This window comes from Myxine glutinosa, chromosome 10 (assembly GCF_964187855.1).
Source record: "Myxine glutinosa chromosome 10, kmMyxGlut1.1, whole genome shotgun sequence".
In the NCBI taxonomy this organism is placed as follows: domain Eukaryota; kingdom Metazoa; phylum Chordata; class Myxini; order Myxiniformes; family Myxinidae; genus Myxine; species Myxine glutinosa.
Genome location: NC_136270.1, coordinates 22587843 through 22613666, shown reverse-complemented (window position 1 = coordinate 22613666; position 25824 = coordinate 22587843). Strand labels below are relative to the sequence as shown.

Here is a 25824-nt window from a genome sequence, read left to right as displayed (position 1 = left end):
AGATAGATTGGAGATTAAGGAGGTCGTGCTCATGCACAACGGTGGCGCAGAGACCCCACAAGTAGGTAACGTGGCATTATAGGCCTGGGACCCTTCTCGGGATTTCTGATCCATTTGGCCAGCATGGTAGCGGCTTACGGGATGACGGTTTATAGCTAGCTGGGTAGGGATTTGAACCTAAGCTAGACTGCCTAGAGGTGAGTGTACATGTATGTATGTCTCAGCTATCCTGCCGCCATATATATATATATATATATATATATATATATATATATATATATATATATATATATATATATATATATATATATATATATATATGTATATATATATATATATATATATATATATATACACACACACACACACACACATACATACACACACAGTATCTACACATTAATGTCCAAGTGTGTCAATATCGTGCTCCATGTTATCTCATTTATTACTCACGTGATGCTGATGATCACGATCACGATAGGCAAAACCATCAGGGCGACAATGATGCATTGAGTTTTCTTGTCCATTTCCTGGATCTTCTTGATGAAATTTCGATCGTCTTGTATTAAATGTTCCATCGCTTCCTCCATGTTTTCCACCTCATCCATTAAGGAATTCTCTATCTCTCCTCCATCGTCTTCCTCTTGTGCTTCATCCGAGTCGGACATGGAAGCTGCAAGTTCACAGATTATAACAGCTTGCTTCTTCCCACTTACAGATACAGCAGATAATTTGTGGAACTTATTATGATAATAAAATAGAGAAGCTAATTAACACACAAAGTTATCACCTTAGTATGTGTTCACCTGTTAGTGCGACAGGTCGATCACCAGATCCGACATGTTGTTTTAAGTCGAGTTTTAAGCCATCGGGAAAGAAATTGTCAAGCAGCAAATGTTTTTCCGATTTAACTTTACCAGTACACCCACTCCCCAGGTAGGGTCGTGTTATTATCCTCCCTGGGGTATATAGATTACAGTAGATCTCGGCGTGGGTCTGTTAGTCTGTGGTGGATGCGATAAGCATATAATGCCTCAAGAACGTCGGGTTTCCTGCTTTTCAGTTTTGTGTTAAACAACAGTAGCGACTGTTTAAAAAGGTAATCATACGTGCTTGTACTTTATAATATTTTTTACTTCCGGTAGGGGGTATCCTCACGAAACACCACGACGAGCTATTTTATACACGTTAAGACGACGTCTGTCCAGGGAGGAAAAACCCCCTTGGGGATGGAGAATATTATTAGGATTAATATTGTTTTGTAATAATATTAATATTATGCTATTACTAAAGCGCGATGCTGCGCGCGCTAATGCTTACGCAAGGAGCAAGCGGACAATGCGGTTCATAAAAGTCTTTATTCAAAGTACTCAAACTGCAGCACTGAGCTGCTCAGGGCTGCGCGCCCCGTGTATCATGAGGCCACGCCTCTCTCCCTGGCGTGGCCCATCCCCACTTGGTGTGCGGGGTGATGTCACCACGTCAGTGCTTTCGTGTCCGCCACACGCGCCCCCCCAGAATCCCCGCACACCTGAAGGGTCAGTTTGCGGGGCAAACGGATGACCCGGCCGAAGCGCCCCCTGGCGACTGGCGGCGTCTGGGATGCAGGGATGCCATCTGGGATGCCTCCGGCTGCAGGACTGGTGAGGCGCCGAAGCTGAAATTGGGCTTCGGCTTGAACGAACCAGACTTCGGCCTGGGCCTCCCAAAATTCGGGAAGTTTAATCGCCATTGCCTTGTCGTTTGCCATTGCAATGGCGTCGTGTTCGGAAGGATCGCTACGGCAGATCCAACGTCGAGGTCACCATATAAAGCGCGATGCTGCGCGCGCTAATGCTTACGCAAAGAGCAAGCGGACAACGCGGTTCATAAAAGAGTCTTTATTCAAAGTACTCAAACTGCAGCACTAAGCTGCTCAGGGCTGCGCGCCCCGTGTATCATGAGGCCACGCCTCTCTCCCTGGCGTGGCCCATCCCCACTTGGTGTGCGGGGTGATGTCACCACGTCAGTGCTTTCGTGTCCGCCACATTACCATGAATGTTGTTATTACTTTTTTGTTTATTATTAGAAGCGGCTTTGTTAAAATGCCACGATAAGCTATCTATGTGGGTGGTTCTTAGCTACATCCTGCTATGTATCGTTTTTGGCCCAATCTCCCAATGGCGAAGAATCACTTCCAAAATTAAATAATTCTCATATCCGAATCCATATTCAGATCTTCACCAAAATTGAATCGATTCTTCCTTGTCACACAGTCGACTTCTCCACCAAGTTTCGTCCAAATCCGTCCATACCTTTTTTGAGATATCCTGCTATGTATCGTTTTTGGCTCCGTCTCTCAATGGTGAAGAATCGCTCAAAAATTCTAGTAGCCGAATCCGGATCTTCACCAAAATCTAATCATTTCGTCCTTGTCACATACGCTACATCTCTGCCAAATTTCGTCCGAATCCGTCTACAACTTTTTGAGTTATTTTGTTCACAAACGGACAAACGGACAGGGGTGAAAACATAACCTCCGTCCACCTTTTGTGGCGGAGGTAACGAGCAGTGGTTTTACAAACAACTGTAATTCCCTTAAAGTATAAAGAATCACGTGATATCACTGTGCCCTTGTCCTGCCGTTGGTCGTGCACTCACCTGTAAGCTGTCTCGTCTCGGTTCGATTCCCGAGCCGAATATAAATTGTCCGAGTGGTGCTTCCCAAGACAAAGCGTTTCAATCCTCGGATGGACGTTAAGCCGGTTGTCCCGAAGGAAGATTCAACAAGCGCTGTTTGAATCTCGTCCGCTGTTGTTATTAATATTAATTTCATAATTAACGCTTTAAAGGCAAAAGGTGGGAGTGCTGAGGTCAGGATATGGCACGGGCATGATGGGCCAAATTGCCTTCCATTTGATGTTTATCATCATCATCATCATCATCATCATCATACTAAGATACGCAATTTGGCGTCTGTCTGTCTGGACGCGATACATTTAGTCGTTACTTATCCAATGTCAACCAAACTTGACAAGAGGACTAAGGGTCACATGACGGAGGTTGTAAAGCGACTATGTGACTAGGAAGAAATGATTAGATATTGGTGAAGATCCGGATCCGGATCCGGCTACTAGAGTTTTTAAAACTGATTCTTCACCATTGGGAGATGGGGCCAAAAATCGATACATAGCAGGATATCTCAAAAAGTTGTGGACGGATTCGGACGAAACTTGGTGGACCGGTTGGGTGTCTGACGAGGACGATACGATTCAATTTTGGTGAAGATCTGAATATGGATTCGGATATGATAATTATTTAATTTTTTAAGTGATTCTTCACCATTGGGAGATGGGGCCAAAAACGATACATAGCAGGATATCAAAATATTGTGGACAGATTCGGACGAAACTTGGTGGACCGGTTGGGTGTCTGACAAGAACTAATATATTCGATTTTGGTTAAGATCCGGATCCGGATAGTATAATTTTTTAAAAACGATTATTCACCATTGAGTGTTATGGTCAACCAGGTGGAGGTATGCTCTCCTGAGTGCCGTTCTAATTTGATTATTTCTTTATAAAGTTACAGATTTCTCACTAAGTATACTACTGGTGTATCACGTCATCTTTAACCGGTCACTTGCCGGTTAATTAATTAATTCCCAAGGCCAAGGTGAGACTTGCTTCATCAGTTGACGAGGTAACACTTACAGCATGTCGGCAAGGAGGCTCCCAGGAGGAGCAAGAAGAGCGCGAAGAAGCGGTAAGTCTTCATCGCTCTTCATAAAAAACTCATCAATTCGACGATGAAGTTCGTTCCGGTTTAAACACACAGGACGGTGAGATCGAAATGAACGGTTTGAAAATTGGTCGTTGGCGCCTGTCGCGAGCGCGTTGCCATGGGGACCCAGGACGCTCACAACTCCGTGGCAATGGAATACTGTACACTGTACTGTACACCAGTACAGATCTTAATTTGGCACGATGAATCAGGACAGCAAGGTCTCATGGGGTTGTGCCCCCCCCCCCCCCCCCTGCAGTAGTTAGGGAAGGAATTGGTAATCTGTTCAGGGTGCCGGCGATGGCTCGCCTACTCTTTGCGAGGGGCACCGTGGGATCTTTAATGTCCACCAAATAATGCCGGAAGACCAGTAAAACGTCCATCGGGGGGACGGTACAAACATTGCTGAATCACTTACCTGTGAAACACCAGGATGGCAGTTTATACCTTTCGGCCATCTTGCCAGCCCGTTTAGGGTTATGCCGATAACTCACCTATTATTCGGCGAAAGCAGGATTTTAAACATCTATCAACTATTGCTAGCAGAAGGGATAACCGGCTTAACGTCCATCTGATGGGCAGTGCACTGTGATGTAACTCGCACTTGCGGTTCGGGGATTTTCCACGTGTTGGTCGAATCTGCAGGCACCACTTCCCCCTCGTGAAAACAAAGTTTTCCGAATCAGATCCGTGTGTTGTTCTGTTGTATCTTCTTCTTCATTCCATATGTTGCTGTTTGTCTTTCCATTCAATTTTCCGTGTTAAATCGTACCTTGTACTGTATTTGTCGGATTCATTTTGGTGTTTGGCAAGGCCTACTACTGTGATAGTCGCTGTGAAAATTGTCCCTTTTGTCGCCGTGTTCCTCGTTTTGCCTTTCTTCCCAAATATTGTACTTTCTTCCTCCTCAACATTATTTTCCCCTCCTCACTTCCAAAAAAAAAAAAATCCCAATATATTCTTCTTCTTCACACACATTATTTTCCAAAACTGTCAGCACCACCACCTTTCTCTTTGCCTTAAACAAAAATTATTTCCACCCATCCCATGATCTTTATCTCCGTTTATCCAATTTGGGAATTGGGGATCAGCATCCCTCCACTTCATGTCCCCTCTTTCCACATCTCACCCCCCACTTCTCCCTCAAAGCTGCATGTCCCACCTTTCTGCATCCCTTCTCACCCCATCCTCTCAAAGCATCCCCAACTGCACACTACCTACACCTCCTCCCCTTATCCCTAACTGTGTGGACCTCAAACATCCGAGGTCTATGGTTCAACTTGGGAGGGAGAGGGGACGGGGAAGGGTAAGAGGGGGAGAGGGCGGAACTGGGAGGGGTGGGGAGGACAGGAAGCGCATATCTTGCCCCCCACCCTTCTCAGTTACCCAATCCCTCCCCTCATTCCAAGCAATGCCGGGTAACCCTGCTAGTTACCAATACGATTGCACAGCGCTCACCAAGTAGCTCAAACACGCAAGCACGCACTCCAACAAAACGGTTGATAAGGAGCGGTTGGCTTGACGAGCGATTAACGATTCGTACTTATGAAGATCAGGTATTCGATAATCGTTGTAATCCTCCCAATTATTTTGCCTTCATAACTCGGAGATTTCCCCACGGAGTACCCAGTCTCGGCTGCGGGCGCCTTCACGTCGATCCTGCTGGTTAATTTATTGCGGTAATATATACATACATGAATAAAATACATCAAAACTACAATCCCAAAGGTTTACCTTTAAACAGAAGCCTTTCAAAGAGGAATTCAATTGGGAATTGTCGTAATGAAATTTTTAAAATGTCAGTTGATCCTCTTCAAAGCTCAAACCAACATAACATGGCGAATCTCCAACACAAGGTCGATGAACGTTTATTTTTTGCTCATCTGGTACATAATTCCGGGAAGCTTATGGGATGGCGCATCGTCCATCAGTCAGTCCGTAAACACTTGCAACTTCTCTGAAACTGCTTATGGGATTGTGACCAAACTTGGCACTAATGATATTTGGCATGTTGCAACTCAAGTTTGTTCACAGCATTAAAAAAAAAAAGGGGGGGGGGGGATCAAACTGGATCCAGGTTTGCCCTCCCCACCCCCCAAAAAATAGGAATTTGTTTTTTCCTCCAAAACTACACTATTTTGATGAAACTTGACAACAACCTTCATCACCCGTGATGTACCGAAGTTTGTTCACAGCATTAAGGAAATCGGGGTGCAGGGGGGTTTTAGGGGGAGGGGAGTTTTCCACCCCCCCAAAATAGGTATTTGCTTTCCTCTCAGGAAATGCACATACAATTCCGATGAAACATGACAACAACGTTCCGCTCATCACCAGTGATGTACCAATGTTTGATCAGACATTGAGGGGAGGTGAAGGAGGGGGGGGGGGGGATTTTCCCCCTAAAATAGGTATAATTATAATAACCCCCTAAAGTAGGTAAAAAGACCAATTTATCATAAGGAGATTGTTTCTCCGTAATGTCTTCCGAGTTTGAATAGGTTTTTGAGAGTTTGAAGAAGATCTGGGTAGTGTTTGTTGCCAAAAACGTAGGAAATAATAAAAAGTGTTGTTTTTTGATTTTCCTGTTTTGGCAATCTCATGACTGAGTTTCTCCATCATTCTTCATGCGTTGAAGAAGAAGAACGGCTAATGATTTGTTCACGCTGTTTCTCTGAAAGAAGAATTATTATAGCTGAATTTCTCTGTAATGCTTTTCGAGTTTGAAGAATTATCAGAAGCAGGTAAAATGTCTACTTGGTGCTTCACAGACTTCGTGTCGCATCACCAGGTGGCCATCCCTCAGACGTTAAACTACAGGAACTATTGCATCAGTATCACTCCCAACTATGACGTAACCGGCAACTACGTGCTCCATATGAATGAATGAAGAAATGAAGGTTCAACTCCCACAAGATCGAGACTAAACCCAACGTATAGCAATTCAATCTTTAGAAAGAACATTTTGTGGAAGCCATTTCTTTTTTAACACAACCGCCATCTTGGATTTAGCAAACACGTCCAGCGAATGTACATTTGGTAGAGATTTCATGATGAAGGCATTGGTTGCATCATTAACAAAGTGTACGTGTAATACAATACACTCTTGTTGAATGTTCCTTGGGTGGCAGCACACGATGGCCTTCCCTTTTCAATGATAACATGGCATTTCAAGAACCACAAGCAAATGTAACATATTCCTCCCCCCAAGCCCTCTCCCTCCCACAGATCTCCTGATGTCCCTGCTCTCAAATGTTATACTTGTGTGCTTCACCCTCTATCCCCAACTTGTCTCCTGCTCCCTTTATCTTATGTTTTATGTGACCGTTTGTTTTTTTGTGATTAATGTTAGCTCTTACACGAGCCTCGATCTTGTATATTAAAAAAAAAAAGCAGGTATGGCAGCTGGATCCTCACCATTTCTGAAAAACAAGTTGTATTCATTGATGCCGATACCACAATGCTATTTATAGGTGGGCCAGGAATCTAACCTCGACCCGACCGACACCTTAAACTTCCGACAACTTCGATATCCTATCATTATTAAAGAACAAATCTATCTATGGGATCCCAAACTCCAATATGGCCGAGAAACAGGCCTGCACTATTATCGTAACTGGGCGTGCCTCCTGTCGCTTCTCTGATTGGTTTAATCAAAATAGAGCAGGTTGGACGACACAAAAATTTTTGCACGTCTGTCATTGGGGGTGTAAAATGATGTAAAAACACGTGAAAAAGGATCTTTTGTAACACGTAAAAGTTGTCGCATATGTGTTCCTTCCGTGTCCTTTCATATATTTGTCTGTCACTTCCAGAAGTATTACATTTCCTTGTGTGCTCGTCGTGTGTCCTTGTAAAGGATACTGCTGTCCGAGGACAACAAATCTTACCGTTTGAGCCGTGGCATGAAAGCTCGAGATCGTGCTTCTTCTTCCTCAAATTATGAAACAGGCTTAAATTAAACGAATGAATTTTTGTTCCAAGTAAACTCGTTCGTTTTGCAACCAAGTAAATGGATCATTGTCTTTCCAACGGTCCAATTTGTATTACTGAATGACAGCAGAAACTTTATTTTTTAATGGAAATTGCCCCAAACAAGGCATAAAGCCACTATAGGTAAGGGGCTAAGGGAAGGTTAGAAAAAGATAAGCATAAAGCAAAACAAAATAAAAATAAAGAAAAACTAACAGACATCCACAATCTAATTGGCCTATTTTTCTTACCTAACTATTACCTTCCGACAATAGTCGGAAGGTAATATATACCTATTGATCTATATACCAACATAATATATACCGACAATAGGTCTTACCTATTGATCAATACACTTTTTTGAAATTCCAACTTCTTTCCTGGAAGTCCTTGCAGTGTCCATATGTTTTATACCTCTCCCACCTCCCCACAAGCCCTCTCCCTCCCACAGTTTTCTCGATGTCCCTGCTCTCAAATGTTGTTTGTGTCCTTCGTTCCCCCTCTCTCCCCATCTTGTCTACTGCTCCCCTTATTGTGTTTCGGTTTGACTTTTCATGTGATTAATGTTAGCTCGTTCACGAGCCTCGATCTTGTATACAAAAAAAAAAAAACGAATAAAAAAAAATAACCAACTCTCCCACCTAGTTTTGTCAAAATCCCTCCACAACTTTTTGAAATATGTTACATATCGTTTTTGGCCTTAACACTCGATGGTAAAGAATCACGAAAAACTATCGCATCCGGATCTTCACCAAAATCTAATCAATTTGTCGTCCTTGGCCATTGGCTCAGGGTGCGGCTGTGCCACTGATGCAATGCCCTCTGCCGGTTTGGGCAGGAATTTGTAATTTGGTCATGCCGGTGCCAGCTCGCCTACTCTTTGCGAAGGACACCATGGGATCTTTAATGTCCACCAACGAGTGCTGACAGACGGGACTCCCGTTTAATGTCCAGGCACTCATAAATCACCTTGCCTGCGAAACACGGATGAGTTTATAGCTAATTCAGGATTCAAACCCAAGGCAGACAGCTTAGAGGTGAGTGTGTGGACCTCAAAGCAATCCTATCAGCCCGGCAGAGGTAACAAGAAGACATTATTTGAAATATTTAAAAAATAAATGAATAAAAAGAACAGCAGTGGGATAAAATTATCTTTTAGATCACTCGGACTTTGTTCTAATGGTTCCATGTCTTTGTATTGATAGCAGTAGATGGAAAAGATCATGTTCAGGATTGACCCTCATCACAAAATAGAAGAGCACTTGGTAGGGAGCATAAGCAAAGCCAGGCTGAACAGTTTTTGTTTTGTACCCCACTGATGGGTCGGATCTGCATCCAGACCTCGAAAATCTAATCAGCTTGTTCTTATTGCCCAACTTGTCTACCTCGTTTTGTCATGTCATCCACAACTTATTGGAATATCGTGCTATATGTTGTTTTTGGCCCTAGCTCTCAATGGTGAAGAATCGCTTTAAAAATTCTCCGATCCAGATCCAGATCTTCACCAAGATGTAATAATTTCGTTCTTGTCACATATCCAACCGCTCTACCAAATTTCGTCCAAAGTTGTCCGCAGCTTTGAGATATCCTGTTTTACAAACAGGCAGACAGAGATGAAAACATACCCTCCATCCACCTCCAGTGGCGGAGGTAATGATTGCCTTGGCTCTTTTCATACAGACCATCCACCGAAGGAAGGTCCACTCTAATAATCACCGATGCAGTTTTAACACCACAATGCAATTTTTTCCGAGCAGATTAGGTGCTGCCACCAAACCAGACAGTGATGGAGAGCGTCAACACACTCTCAACCACTGTTCAATAAAAATTCACAAGAAATGTAATGCTGACATGAAAAGTCTCAATCTCTCCTTAGGAAGTACAACCGCTGCTGGGCCTTCTTCACATAATGATCGATATTCACCTCAAAGCTGAAATCATCCGAAATATGGATGCAGATGAAGTTCAAGGAATCTACAATTTCAACCTCGGCACAGCCATTAAAAAAGGGGATTTCTGACTTGTTTTTCTGAAAATCACCAATAATTTATTTTGTTTTAGCGACACTGAGCTCCAAGTTGTTGTCTGAGCACCAACACACTGGAATTTCAACCTGCTGGCGATAATTACCTTCTTCGCCATTGTGAATCGGTCCCACAATCGTTGCATCATCCACGAACTTTACAATCAGGCAATTTTCATGGGATGGCACACAATCATGGGTAAAAGAGAATACAATAAAGGGCTCAGTACACATACTTGAGGAGTGCAAGTATTCAATGTGATCAAATTTGAAAAGCGACATCCTATTCTAATGACTTGTAGCCGATCAGACAAAGGTTAACTGGAGAGTTCGTAGAGGGCATTACCTCAGGTAGTCTTGTTAGTTACTCTACCCTCAGGGCATGAATATTTATTCCAAGTACTGATAAACGGAAAGTTTTTCAAAGTATCAAGTGATTTGTTCTCCGACGTTCAAGTATATAATTCAATCGGAATAAAATAGATTTTAACGTTTGTTGAAAAGATCTTTTGGGAAGTTTTCCACAGTTGATGCAGTCTTTTACACCACCTTATTTAACACGTTACATTAGTTCTTCATGCCTGTTGTTTGTGTCCTTTGCTTTGACATCCTCAAATAAAGAAAATTTAAAAAAGTAAGATTCCTGTTTGGAATGAATTCCCAACAGGCAGACAGAGTAAAACAAGAAAGAGCAATCATAGATTGGAGACCCTCACCAGGACGTGTTTGTACTTTGTGTGGTGTGTCTTAGCTGCTGTGTTTGTGTGGTTTATTGTCAACTTAGATTTATGTTCAATCCAATATGGCTGCCGAACCACGTGACCGATGATATCGTCAATTTAATTCTCCCATACTATTTGTGTAAATCACGCTCAAAAATTTTCAAACTGATCGGATCAAGCGTTCTACTTGTCTAATTATGACGTCATAATGAAGGCACCGATGACATCATGAACATGTGATGTTCCCCATGGGGAGTACTTAACCATGAGCAATGTCAAAAAAAATTCCATGGAGCGGTTTCTGAGATATAGAGGTGCAAAGTTTTTCAGTTTTTCCAAGATAGTGCCCATACCACGTGACCTATGTCATAATCATCATGAAAAATTATACAGGGGGTGGCGCACTTATGGTAAAAAGTTTGTGTCAATCGGACCAACGGTTGCAGAGAAAAGTATACTCGTTCTGAGCAGCCAAACAAACAAACAAGAAATATTTCATGCATCGCACGATACTTGTGAAATCCCTAAAATAAGTTGTTGGCCTACGATGACCTCAAAAATAATTGGTGGTTGAATTCAGCGACCTGGTATGCAAATTGAGGATTTTAGAAATTAGACAAAGTTTGTGACCTTTGGCCTTTTGACCACAAAAACAATAAGCATCTTGCTTATGACCAACTCTACCATTTGGTGAAGTTTCGTGAATATCAGTTGAAAATTGTGACCTGTACGCGACTGATGTACAGACAGACAAGCAAACAGACAGACAGAATAATGCACAACACCAACCAATATACTTGAAAAATCTTCGATTTTTGCAAGTAAACAGATCCAATTGCAATACCCTCTCCGCTGGCGAGGGTAACAATTATCTCACTCCTCTCTGCACATATGTGATCAAGACAAATTCCTAATCAAAGTACTGCAAAACTACAGGTTCATTTTCCGATTTATGTCCCAATTCGTGCTCAAAATACAACATCCAATTGAAATAAAGTTGTTCCTCGATCATAAGCTGACACTTGTAGACAGACAGACAGGAGTGAACCAATTGCTTAACCCTGCTTTTTGCTTCGCATGCGTGGGGTAAAAACCCATTTGCACAAAGAACCATCAAAAGTGGAAGGAATTTTATATGCAATTTTAACCGTAAAATGATATAAAAAAACAAAACTAGAATCTATAACAAGAAGCCTCGCATAAGTGGAACAAGGATTTATCAAGGTGATGGAAAACATAATGGGGAGCGAGTGCAACCGCATCATCGAAGGAATGACTTACACGATACGCAAACTGAAGAAGATCCAACGATGCTGGAAGAACAGATTTTAAATTACTGGGCACAAGACGTTCAAATGTCTTCATAATAATGGACGAGAGCCACTGGCTAATAATCATTCCGGCAACTAATCGGGAATCAATTTGGAAATGATCGATTTGTTTAAAATATGGGGCGCTTCACAGACGTGAATTGACCAATTAAATAAGAAAGTTAAAATACCAGACAGTTCGTCAGCACAGATTGAGCAATCGCAGGATTATGCCGTCAGATCAATTAGCAATTTATTTAGGGTGCTGGCGATAACTCGCGTAAACTACGTGAAAGACACCGTGATTGTTAACGTCCCACAACCATAAGAGCAAGCAGATGGCTCCTCCGGCTGACGTCCTTCCGATGTACTGCGTTGCATGTGAAACACCAGAATGTCAGCTTGTAGCTAGGCGAAGACTCAAAGCCACGATCGGTCGTTTCGAGGCAAGTGTGTAAACCTATAGGCTATCCTGCCAGGCCTCAGCATTATACGCCTGATAGAAATACGACAAATTAAAAATTGAGCTTTCGAGTTCTACTTCCCACGTATCTTTATACCTCAACTGTAAAGTAAAGCAACTGAGTAAAGCAAATACTGTACTTCCAGAATTGGTTGAAACTTGCATGTAAGCATTGGAAATTGCAAACGGTAAAACCTCAGAAAATTGGCAGAATCATCGTTACAGATGGACAAGATAAATGAAGTTGTAATATGTGAGATGCAACTTTTTATTAAATAAGGCGATTGTACAAAAGTGTGTGTGAGCAATGACAAACTCATGCCAGAAGTGTGCGTGCACAGGCCGCGCTCATTTCTTTACCACCTGGATGACATCGTCGTGCTCCATTCGGTGGTTCAACCCGACGCGCTGAGGACTGTACTTGGTGCTTGTGCCCTGCATCACGACCGAGGAAGGAAAAAGTTAAACGGGGGAAATAAGCTTTTGTATTTAGCGGCGGACCCCAATCACGAACTCGCAAATTATAGGGTTCGTCACAAAATGTACCGAATTTAATTGTTTATTAAATCTGATATTTTTAATACAAGACCATGCAATTCATGTGATTCATAAAGGAACTCAGTTTTGTTTAACTATAACGAATGTTTGAACTGTCCTCCAAGTTTTGCACATTTACGGATACGTATGGAACCGTTTGTGACTGCACATCAGAGCAAGCAGGCTGAAGTGTTTGAAATAATCCATGTCACAGCATCTTTTACTTCAAGAATGTTAATTGGGTTCTCTTTGAAAACATTTTCCTTAAGTCCCCACAGAAAAAAATAAATCTAAAGGTGAGAGGTCAAGGAAATCGCAGAGGCCAAGGAAATCCACATCGGTAGGAAATTAATCTGCCAGGAAAGTGATTGTTGAGCCACTGCACGGACAAGCGAGCTGCACACGTGCAGTTTCTCCATCCTGTTGAAACCGAGCACCAGGAACGTTTCTCACACGACTCCAAAAAAAAAAAAAGTTTAACATACGCATGTAATATTTCACAGTCACCGCCATTCCTTCCTCCATATCCTAATGTTTAGAAAAGTAGGGATCGTAAATCTGACTTCTGAGACCACAACATACAGTGCATTCAGAAAGTATTCAGACCCCTTCACTTTTTTCACATTTTGTTAAGTTGCAGCCTTATGCTGAAATCGTTTAAATTCATTTTTCCCCTCATCAATCTACACTCAATACCCCATAATGACAAAGAGAAAACAGGATTTTAGAAAGTTTTGCAAATTTATTAAAAAGAAAAAACTGAAATATCACATTTACATAAGTATTCATACCCTTTGTAATGACACTTGAAATTTAGCTCAGGTGCCTCCCATTTCTCTTGATCATCTTTGAGATGTTTCGACACCTTGATTGGAGTCCACCTGTGGTAAATTCAATTGATTGGACATGATTTGGAAAGGCACACACCTGTCTATATGAGGTCTCACAGCTGATAATGCATATCAGAGCAAAAACCAAGCCATGAGGTCGAAGGAACTGCCTGCAGAGCTCAGAGACACGATTGTGTCGAGGCACAGATCTGGGGAAGCCTACAAAAAATTTCTGCTGCATTGAAGGTTCTCAAAAACACAGTGGCCTCCACAATTCTTAAATGGAAGAAGTTTGTAACAACCAGGACTCTTCCAAAGTACTGAGATATCCTTAATGAAAACCTGAAACAGAGCGCTCAGGACCTCAGACTGGGCCGAAGGTTCACCTTCCAACAGGACAATGACCCTAAGCACACAGCCAAGACAATGCAGAAGTGGCTTGGGGACAACTCTGTGAAGGTCCTTGAGTGGCCCAGCCAGAGCCCTGACTTGAACCCAATCGAACATCTCTGGAGAGACCTGAAAATGGCTGTCCACCGACGGTCCCCATCCAACCTGATAGAGCTTGAGAGGATCTGCAGAGAAGAATGGCAGAAAATCCCCAAATCCAGGTGTGCAATGCTTGTCGCGTCATACCCAAGAAGACTCGAGGCTGTAATCGCTGCCAAAGGTGCTTCAACTAAGTACTGAGTTAAGGGTCTGAATACTTATGTCAATGTGATATTTAAGTTTTTTCTTTTTAATAAATTTGCAAAACTTTCTAAAATCCTGTTTTCTCTTTGTCATTATGGGGTATTGAGTGTAGATTGATGAGGGAAAAAATGAATTTAAACTATTTCAGCAAAAGGCTGCAACATAACAAAATGTGAAAAAAGTGAAGGGGTCTGAATACTTTCTGAATGCACTGTATCGTTATGTTGGGGGGGGGGGGGGGAGCGGTAACTGAACCAGGTGGGCTGGTTTCTCCATGCCACAAAAAACCGACAATTGTTTGTTTACCAAACCATTCATCGCTGAAAATCATAAAGTCAGGTTAATTCCTGCTTAATCAATGATGCTACTGAATCACACAAAATCACAGGACAAAATCAATGACGTTCACACTCGTTATCTGAGATTAATTGCGACAACAATTGAACTTTGCAAGGGAAAGCCTTCTACGATCCGAACACTAATGACACTGCTTTGAGACACTCCAATTTCATGTGAAATGTGCCTTGTGCGTTATTACCTGACCTCCGCCACCGAAGGTGGATGGAGGTTATGTTTTCACCACTGTTTGGCTGTTTGTCTGTCTATCAACAAAATATCTCAAAATGTTGTGGCCGGATTCGGATGAAACTTGGTGGAAAGGTTGGGTGTCTGACGAGGAAGAATTGATTCGATTTTGGTGAAGATCCGAATCCGGATCCAGCTAGGATCTTATTAAGTGATTCTTCACCATTGGGTGAGAGGGCCAAAAACTATATATAGCAGGATATCTCAAAAAGTTATGGATGGATTTGGACGAAACCTGGTGGACAGGTTGTGTGTGTGACAAGGAAGAATCGATTCAATTTTGGTGATGATCTGAATATGGATTTGGATATGAGGATTATTTAATTATAAAGTTATTCTTCTCCATTGAGAGATCGGGTAAAAAGCGATGTACAACATATTAAAAAAAGTTATGGACAAGTTATGACTAAACTTGGTGGACGAGTTGGTTAGGTGACAAGAACAAGACGATTAGATTTTGGTTCAGGTCCGAATCCAGATCCGGTTTATCATAACCTCTGCTAGTTGTCATGGGTTACCTGCAATAAATAAATAATAGTCAAAATACATTTTCTATAAACAATTTGAATGCTTGCGCCAGATACTAAGATTTTTTTAAAATATATACTTTTTTCAAAAATCGGGCACATTTTTGTGACTAACCCTGTAGAAACGGCATACAATGTGCACTTTCCAAAGCACCATTCTCCTGCATTCATTTTTAGGCCCAAAATCACCCAAGTCTTGTCATAAGAATTGTAACGTGCAATACACCAAAGTCCAATAACAGAAGGAGCAACAAAAAGCCTTGGGGCCTCACTTACCCAGACCAGGCAGTACTTGAACTGGCTCACCAAGGTTCGGTGTATGGTGTGGCACTGCCGGGGAAAAAAAAATTGAATTTGATGTGAATGCGACGATGGTTATATGTGTACACCCCCGTCCATGTTCTATGTCAACCAACTGTTACATTTGACCTCAATTCAAGGTCACATGAGAGAGAGAGAAAGGGAGAATAAGAAGAAGAGGAAGAAGAGGAAGAAGAAGAAGAAAAAGTAGAAGAAGTATGAGACCACGTCAGATGCTTTCAACTGAAGTTATGGTCTGCAAAATAATTTTCAATTCGAGGTCACTTGACTTTTGACCTCTGATCTGTTCAACCAAAAATTTAAACGGTAATATAATACCATCAGCCTTCAGCTGCAGAGGAATCAACAAATTATTCCACCATTAGGGCTTTCACGAGGCAACAAAGGCAATGCAGTGTTCACTTGTCAAGCTGCCCTATTTCTCAGAATGTACAGTTCCTTCCTGTCCTTGTGCTTTTGAAACACCCATAACAAACACCATGAAATGCAATCATAAAAACAATGAATTATTGCAGCAAATCCTCACCACGTGTTCAACCGTGGCTGCTCTTCGGAGAATGAGGCCTCCCTCAAAGTCTGGCCTCTCTGCACATTGCATGAAAAAGGAGGAAATGGAGAGAATGAGCAATGTCTGTACTTTCATTTATTTTAATTGTTTTTACAAGCTCATCTGCTAATTTGCCGACGTGCATTTATCAGGCCAACTGAACAGGCTCTTTTGTAACATGCATAATCATTCCGGACGTCATTGACGAGCTACAATTAATCTTGTGATGAAGGTAAAAGACTCGTCACTCATTGGGTGGTGACCTTCAAATTCTACAAAAGATAAAAATGATCACCCACATGCAGTTTCACAAAGAGCAGAGTTATGTATTTTTCATGGACTCACCTCCACGTTTCTTTGTGTACACTCTAATTAGAGCCAAGTAGTCCCAAATGACTTCCAGTAAGAAGTCCAAGTTCAATTTCATTTCACAGCTTCACAACACAACCAGAAGGGAGGGGAGGGAAATAGAATTACAGATTGGGAAGAATCATGCACAATAAGAGTTTGGTTGGGCCAAAGGTGCTCATAAACGAGGTCGACACTTGCACACTCGCCAAATGCAATACTTTGAGTAGTGCTGCTTTAATTGGAATTGGTCCTTCATCGTTAGTTGAATTGGAACGTGACCCCTTGAGATTTGCGGAAGTACTGGACAGCTGTTAATTTTTACTTCTTTTTTTTATTTTAACACCAACTCCACTGATGGACATTATACTTCCAAGAAAACTAATTATAGGAGCGATCGTAGTAAATCACAGGACAATATGATAAGGGGAGAAAAGTATCCCCACCGGCCCAAAATTGATTAAGCAAAATCTATTTACTGCTCATCCACAACTTCTTCATTGAATTTAAAAAAAATTCACTTGCAATTAAACTTCAAATGATATTATCTCCCCATTGACCATCAGGAATAAAAGTGTGTGCGTATGTATACACACACACACACACACACACACACACACACACACACACACACACACACACACACACACACACACACACAGCTAGCTTTTTCATTTTTGCCCCAAGGTCACGAAATTTAGAAAAGTCGATTTTTGATGGTTTTATTATTGTTCACTTCCTGATAGGGTGAAATGTCGTACATGTTTTTATATTATCACATACATCATGAAATACAAGTTTTCCAACAAATTTCAGAATCTTCGACCTTTGACGGTCACAAAGGTCAAATTTTCAAAGTTGTCGGAATCGAACAGAATTTTCGGTATTGTGTAGCGACACAACAACATGCATTTTAGGGCCATTTTCCCTGCTAGAGCGGGGGTTTGCCTTGGGCCCCCATGACAATCTTCTCCATCTTGCCCTATTTTCTGCATCTCTCCTTGTTAACCCCCTTGCCCACATTTCTTCTTCCACCATCTTCAGCTAAGTCTTTCTCGGTCTTCCCCGTCCTCCACTTCCTTCTACATTCATTTCCATCACTCTTCTCAACCAGTCACTTTCATCCTTCCTCAACACATGACCAAACCATCTCAACCTGTTCCTCTTCACAGCATCAATCACAGGCTCTATTCCCATCATCTTTCGCAATTCATCATTTGTCTTCCTCTCTCTCAACGATACTCCGCACATCCATCGAACCATTCACATTTCCACCCTTTCCAACCTTCGTTGATGCTCTTCGTTCATTACCCAAGTCTCGCTCCCATAAATCATAACACTTCTCACACATGCAGCATACACCTTTCCCTTCAGCTTCAACGACACTCCCCTCCTCATCAGCACGCCACTCCGTTCCCAAAACTTCTTCCATGCACATCTCACTCGAGCAACCGTTGCAGAGTCTGATCCACCTTCTCCATTCAGCATGTCTCCGAGGTAGCAAAATGTTTTCACACCTTCCAGCTTCACACCGTCTCCAAGATCCAATTCAACATTTCCTCCATCTGCAGCTCCCTCTGTGCACACCTTACATTTGAATGTAGCTGCCACACTGGTCAATGACCCTCTCAGACCACTTCATTTTTGATGAACCCACTCAGCGCACATTGTACATTGAATGGAGTTCACTCCGACATCCTTCCTGCACACAGCACAGGGCCACTTCCCAGTTCTTTCCACCTCACCACATGCTTTACCACTTGCCATCACCTTCGTCTTTACGATATTCACCTTCAGACCTTTTGTCTCCATACATTCCTTCCACTTGTTCATCTTTTCCTTCAGTCCATCCATACTTTCCACAATCAACACCAGATCATCTGCATACACCAACTCCCACGGTAAACCCTCCTTTATGTTATGAGCCAGCACCTCCATCACAGCTACAAATAGTAGTGGACTTAGTACCGACCCCTGATGCACTCCCACCTTCACCTCAAACTCACCACTGTTCCCGTCCTTCGTCCTTACAGCTGTGCGCGCTCTTTTGTACATTGCCATCACTACTCTGATCAACCATTCCTCCACTCAACTTCCTCCACTGGTATGCGGCCTTCTTTCACCACCAGATTACAGATCTCTGTCATTCTCTTCACACCCCAACTTCCTGCTGCCTTCAACATATCTCCCACAACTCCCGTCGGCCCTCCCGCTTTTCTACTCTTCATTGCTTTTATCGCTTCCTCAACTTCCTTCTCTGTTATCTTCTCTGCCGGTCCTAAAACTGGGTTACTCTATGTTGCCATCCCATTCATTCTCTGCATTCAACAGTATTTCCATATATCTCTTCCATCTTCCTTTAATTCCATCTGGGTCCACAACGATTTGTCCCACTTCATCCTTCAAGCAACTCACCCACATCACATCACACCTCTTTCGCTATCTGCTTGGCAATCCTGAATACCGCTCTCTGACCCTCACCCAAATCCAAGTGTTCTCTGAACATTTTCCTACATTCCTCCTGCGCCTTTGCTACCTCTTTCTTTGCAGCCTTCTAACTTTCATGCTCTGCCTTTTCTGCCCCCATACCCTTCGCCTTCTGTCACTCCTTGAACTTCTTCCTCTTCTCGTCAATCTTCTTTCCAACTTCATCATCCCACCACCATGTTTCCGAGTGCCTCGGTGGTCCTTTTGTCCATCCACATACCTCACCAACGGCTCCCAACAGACTATCTTTCATTGACATCCAACCACTTTCAAGCTCAACCACATCATCCTCTACCATACTCAGCCTCTCTTTTAATGCCTCCCTCACTGTCACCTCTTTCAACCTCCACACCTTCATTCTCGGTTGGTACTTCACCTGCCGAGCTCTCCTCGCACCTTTCACCCTTACGTCGCAGACAACCAAGTGGTGCTGTGAAACAGCCTCCTCCCCCGGGATCACCTTTGTGTCCGGGAGGTGCCCCCTATCTCGCCTACGCACCAGCAGGTAGTCAACGGTTGTCGTCGACCCACCTGACGCGTATGTAACAAGCTTATTATCCACTTTCTGGAACTGAGTATTACAAATCAACAAACCAGCTCCATCAGCAAACTCCAAAATCCTTTCACCTTCTTCATTTCTCACACCATATCCGTAACCCCCATGAACTCCCTCAAAACCGTCTGTACTCCTTCCCACATGTCCATTTAGGTCTCCTCCTACCACAACAACTTCCTCATCTTTCACGTTTTCCATCAGCTTCTCTATCGCACACCAGAACTTGTCCTTCTCTTCATCGCTCCGACCAACCTGCGGAGCATATCCCGAGATGACGTTCACCAAGAGCTTTCCAATCATCATTTTCACCATCATCAACCTTTCACTGACTCTCGTCACACTCGCCACACTGTCTACAAACACCTCAGAAAACAGGACACAAACACCATTCACGCCTTCTGGGCACCCTTGCCACACAACCTTGTATTTCTGTCCCTGCCTACCCTTTACCATTCTCACACCACTTCCCTTCCATCTCGTCTCCGGCACACAACATATGTCCACTTCTTCTGACCAATACTTCCACCACTTCTCCTGATCTCCCTGTCATCGTCGCTACATTCCATGTCCCAAACCTCAGAAACCAATCTCCACGTCAGGCATCAGACGTTTCGTCGTCATAAATGGAGTGATTTCCACCCTTGCTTCGACCGGGTTCCCCAACTTGAGTTTTGACGAGAGGGAGTGGGGTCCCCCACGGGGTACTTTTGGCTGTACCCTGCCCATCGGTAGTTGTAATCGTCATGGTTCTCTTTTTGAGGCAATGTTTTTATGGCCGGATGCCCTTCCTGACGCCAACCCTTTTAGTCGCCTCTTATGACACGCAGGGATACGGTGTACCTATTCTAAACCGGGGTACACACCGGTACGCTTAAGAAAGATAATGAGATTAACCATAAAACCGATGAACCCCCGAACAAAAGCAGAAGAAACAGAATTTAAGCAGCTAAATAGCATCTGTCATATATATATATATAAAAAAATAACCACCTTTAGAGGCCATTTTCCCCCGCAAAGCGGGGGTTGGCCTTTTTCGGGAACCATGGTTGTTGTTTTTTGGTCCCCTTTTTGAAGCAATGTTTTACGGCCGGATGCCCTTCCTGACGCCAACCCTTTTTGCCGCCTTTAACGACAAACAGGGAATTACCAGTGAACTGGTACTCAATTAGCCGACCTCGGAAGGATGACAGGCTGAGTCAACCCCCCTGGCGTTAATTCAGCGATCGACCGGGATTCGAACCCAGGATCCTAAGCCGGCACCCTAGCCGCTAGCCCAACACCAGGGTTTCCTGTATGGGATATATGTGGGAAGTGTGTCATATATGTCATATACGTGTCATATATGTGGGAAGAAAATTGATGGGAGGGAAAATACTGGGGGGGGGGGGGGGGGGGGGCAAAGGTTAGAGACCATTGTCACCTCACTGGACAATATAAGGGTCCGGCCCATTATGAATGCAATCTTAATTATAAAAACCCCCAATTTCATTCCGGTCTTTCTTCACAACAACGCCCATTATGATACACATCTCTTTATTAAGGAGCTTTCAAAAACATATGGAAACATTTCAGCAATTCCTACCACAGATCAGGATTACATTTTATTCACAAAAACAATACGTACAAAAATAGGATTTAACAAAGAAAAAGGCAAAGATATACATATGATATGACCCACATCAGGTTTCTTGACTCATTTAAATTTATGGCAAGTCAATTATCTACCCTAGCATCAAATATTAAAAACTTTCCATGTCTTTCAGAGTATATATCAGATAAAAAAAGAAATTGAACTCATCACAAAAGGGAATACACCCGTATGATTACATTGATTCATTTGGGAGATTTAAAGAAACACAACTTCCCCCTGAAGAATATTTATATAACAAGTTAAATAAATGTCACATAACTGATAAAGAATATACTCAAGCACAAACTATTTGGAAAACGTTTAACATAAAGAACCTTGGCGAGTATCATGATTTGTATCTTAAAACCGATGTCTTACTACTAGCCAACATCTTTGAAACCTTTAGAATAGTTTGTCATAATAAACAATCATATGGGCTAGATCCCGTCCACTACTACACAGCCCCCGGATTAGCTTGGAGTGCCATGCTAAAAATGACGAAACAGAATCTGGATTTAATCAGTGATGTCGACATGCTTTTGGTGATAGAAGAGGCTAAAAGAGGGGGAATATCACAAGTATGTTCTAAGAGATATGCTAAGGCTAACAATAAGTATCTTCCTAATTATGATGATACGAAAGATAGTTCTTACCTGATGTATTACGATGCTAATAATTTGTATGGATGGGCTATGTCTCAAGCTCTAATGGGTTGAAGAGAAAGATTATGAAAAGGTTTTACAAAACATCGTTACATCCTCACAAAAATAATTGGACGAGTCGGAAGTTGGATATTATTTTGAGGTTGATTTGAAATATCCTGAAGAACTCCATAATAAACACGACGACCTCCCAACTCCCATATGCCCCTACCAAAGAATGTCCGAAAGAAGAATGGCTAAGTGATTATCAACGGACATTTAATATAGAAGGTAAACCAACAGCAAAATTACTTAATACATTATATGATAAAGAAAATTATGTTTTACACCAAAGGAACTTGAAGCAATATGTATTGGCAGGATTGATAGTAAAGAAAGTCCATAGAGTTATACAGTTTAACCAAAGTCATTGGATGAAGGAGTATATTGATTTTAATACTCAAAGGAGAACCAAAGCAAAAACTGATTTTGAGAAAGACCTTTATAAATTGATGAATAATTCTGTATTTGGAAAGACGATGGAAAAATCTTAGGAACAGAGAAAACATAAGACTTACTACATCTTTCGAGCAAGGAGCAAAATAAACCGTTTTCAAAGAGAAGTGGTGTTTTCAGAGAACTTTGTTGCTATTCATTTGCAAAAAGAGAATATTTAAATGGATAAACCTATTTATATCGGAACGACGGTTCTTGATTTATCAAAATTACGAATTTATGATTACCTTTACAATAACTTGAAGAAGAAATATCAAGATAATGTTTCTCTACTTTATACGGATAGTTTGATTTTAGAAATCAAGACGGAAGATGTTTATTCAGATATGATTGAGGATATCGACTCATATGATACGAGCAATTATAAGTCAACCGATAAGTGGTTTTCCACAACGAATAAAAAGGTTATTGGAAAGTTTAAGGATGAATTAGGAGGAAAAGTAATGACTGAATATGTTGGATTGAGAGCTAAAGCTTATGCTTATAAATATATTGATAATAATATGGAAAGATGTGATAAGAAGTTGAAAGGAATAAAAAAAAATGTTATCAAAGAAGAAATAGGCTTTGAACATTATTTAAATTGTTTAATTTTAAAGAAAGAGGAGGTTAGAAAAATGAATACGATAAGAAGTTATGCACATCTCTATATATAAAGGAGGAGTGTCTGTGTGTCTGTCTGGATGTCCGCTTATAACTCAAGAACTACACATCGGAGAAAAGTTTTAGACACAGATTCGGAATCAGCATAAAATTCCGGTGGTTAAAGGCTACTTTTTATTTTAATATCAATGGTTTAAAAAACCGGGCCAGCTGCAACTCCATGGTGTAGTTTGTGGCGGCGCTATTGCCCCTTTCCGATCCCATGACGCATTGCGGTTCCGATTCGCGATAAGGTCTATGCGCTATCACCGACACTTTTCCACCTTTTCCATACCTTTTAATCAGATTTACCTTATCGTCGATCGTAACCACATTACGCGTGGAAACACTAGCATTATCCTTCTTCGGACCCATGGCTAACACAGACACAGTAAAGGAATACTGTACGTCGCCTCTGTTTTGAATGAGAATCAGCGGTTGTGCGTACGTACAGTATACTGTATGTACATATTTATATATTTTTAATGTGCTTTTTATTGTATTTTAAATTGTTTTTTTAGCTTCTTTTATTGGTAATTTATGTACTATTTTATTTATTTTAAATATATTTTTAAGGAAAACAAATGTTTTCACGTCCGTAGGAGTGATGTAAAGTCGCACATAATGACGTTCGCTGCCCGGTCATGAAAGAAATTATGATTCTCTTGACAAAGTGACATGAAGATCAGGCAGTAAACCTCCCAACTGAGTTTCTCAACAGTCGTCAGCCTCAATTCTAAAATCCTTAATTTTCATCCTATTGACTTGAACTTTGAATAGGATTTACATATCGGCTTACTGAATTAAACCACCAACTATTTTTGAGATCGGCGTAGGCCAAAAGGTCAACGTAGGCCAAAGGTCAACCACTCTTTTTTTTAGTTTCTATAATCCTCAATTTTCATCCGATTCACTTGAAATTTGAATGGGATTTACATATCAGCAAACTGAATTCAACCAACTATTTTTGAGATCACCATAGGCCAAAAGTCAACAACAATTTCAAATTTCTAAAATCCTCAACTTTCATCTGATCGACTTGAAATGTGAAGAGGATTTGCATATCAGGTCACTGAAATTGAACCACCAATTCTTTTTGAGGTCAGCATAGGCCAAAAAGTAAACATAGGCCAAAGGTCAACAACTTAAGGTGAAGTTTTTAAAATCCTACATTTTCATCCAATTGACTTGAAATTTGGATAGGATTTGCATATCGGGTCACCTAACTCAACCACCAATTATTTTTGAGGTCTAAAGGTGAAAATATCAATATGGGCCAAATTTCTAAAATCGTCAATTTTCATCTCATTGACTTGAAATTTGAAGAGGATTTGCATATCAGATCACTGAATTAAACCACCAATTATTTTTGAGGTTAACATAGGCGAAAAGGTCAACAACTTATTTCAGGAATATTTCAAGACATATTTCTGGCGCAGGGGCAATCAATGAAGGTTGTAGGCCTGAACTTCACAGAACAAGTGTTTGCCCATGGCCAGCTGTATGTGGGCTGCTCGAGGGTTGGAAAACCAAGCAATCTTTATGTCTTGGCACCACGTAAGAAAACCAGAAATGTTGTATACCCAGAGGTTTTGAGAAACTGAAAATTGAAAAAACGTCATGTAGGAAATGTACTGTGATATTGCTCGAAAATATACATGTTCTTTTCATCATATATTTGTATTATTCTTATTCAACCCGGGCGAAGCCGGGTACCTCAGCTAGTCAATTATATACGGAGGAGGTGAACAAGAAAGCTCTTGAGGCTTATGATGACAAAAGGTTTATTTTAAACAATGGAATTTATTGTCCCTCTAATGGGAACATGTACATAATAAAAAAAAAATTAATCTAATAATAAAATGAGTTATTGTATCAAGTGCAAAAACAAAACTAAATCTAAAAATATCTCCTACGATATAAATAAAAAGAATAGAGTTGATGAAAGGGGAGAATGTGTAATATGCGGGACTAAAAAGTGTCAATTCATCTCACCGAAAAGCGGAGGTGATATACAAAAGTATTTGTCAGGTAGTAGGTTTACAACAATGAGGATTCTAGGGGAACTACATCTACCGAGGTATTCATTCTGTGGCCCAGGAACAAACTTAGATAAAAGACTAGATGAGGATCGCAACCCTAAACCTTGGTCTCAACCTAAAAACAGGGTTGATGAGGTGTGTATGAAGCATGACATTGATTATGGTCTTGCCACTACGTTGGACGAAAAACATGAAGCTGACAGAGAAATGCTGTATAATTCATCTTTGATCCAAAATCCAACGCTGAGAGAGAAAGTTGATAGGTTTATCGTGAAGAAGATGATAGGCGCTAAACGGAGATTAGGGCTTGGAATTGCCCCTTCAAGGTGTTCCACCCAGGGCAAACCCCTTAAAAAACTACTAACCTCCAAGGATTTTTTTTTTTTTTTTTGTATACAAGATCGAGGCTCGTGAAAGAGCTAACATTAATCACACAAAAAGACAAACCGACACACAAAACACAAAATAAGGGGAGCGGTAGACAAGATGGGGGAGAGAGGGAGAAGGACACAAACACAACATTTGAGAGCAGGGACATCGAGAGAACTGTGGGAGGGAGAGGGCTTGGGGGGAGGTGGAAGAGGTATAAAACATATGGACACTGAGAGAGCACAGAGAGAGCTGGGGGAGCAAGGCCGGAGAGGAGTCGGTAGAAGACAGAAAGACCACCAAC

General features: G+C 41.6%; 1 protein-coding gene across 2 annotated transcripts in view; it reads right to left on the bottom strand.

Annotated features, from left to right (window-relative positions):
• Nucleotides 1-11413: 11413 nt before the first annotated feature.
• Nucleotides 11414-25824, bottom strand: part of DRG2 (developmentally regulated GTP binding protein 2) — a 39191-nt gene continuing 24780 nt past the window's right edge. For both annotated transcript variants that reach the window (XM_068127260.2, XM_078785435.1), the window contains exons 11-14: nucleotides 16635-16723; nucleotides 16269-16327; nucleotides 15698-15751; nucleotides 11414-12684 (exon numbers count right to left, since the gene is read on the bottom strand). In XM_068127260.2, the coding sequence (XP_067983361.2) occupies nucleotides 12598-12684; nucleotides 15698-15751; nucleotides 16269-16327; nucleotides 16635-16723 (289 nt within the window). In that variant the 3' untranslated portion in view covers nucleotides 11414-12597. The remainder of the gene's footprint in view (nucleotides 12685-15697; nucleotides 15752-16268; nucleotides 16328-16634; nucleotides 16724-25824) is intronic.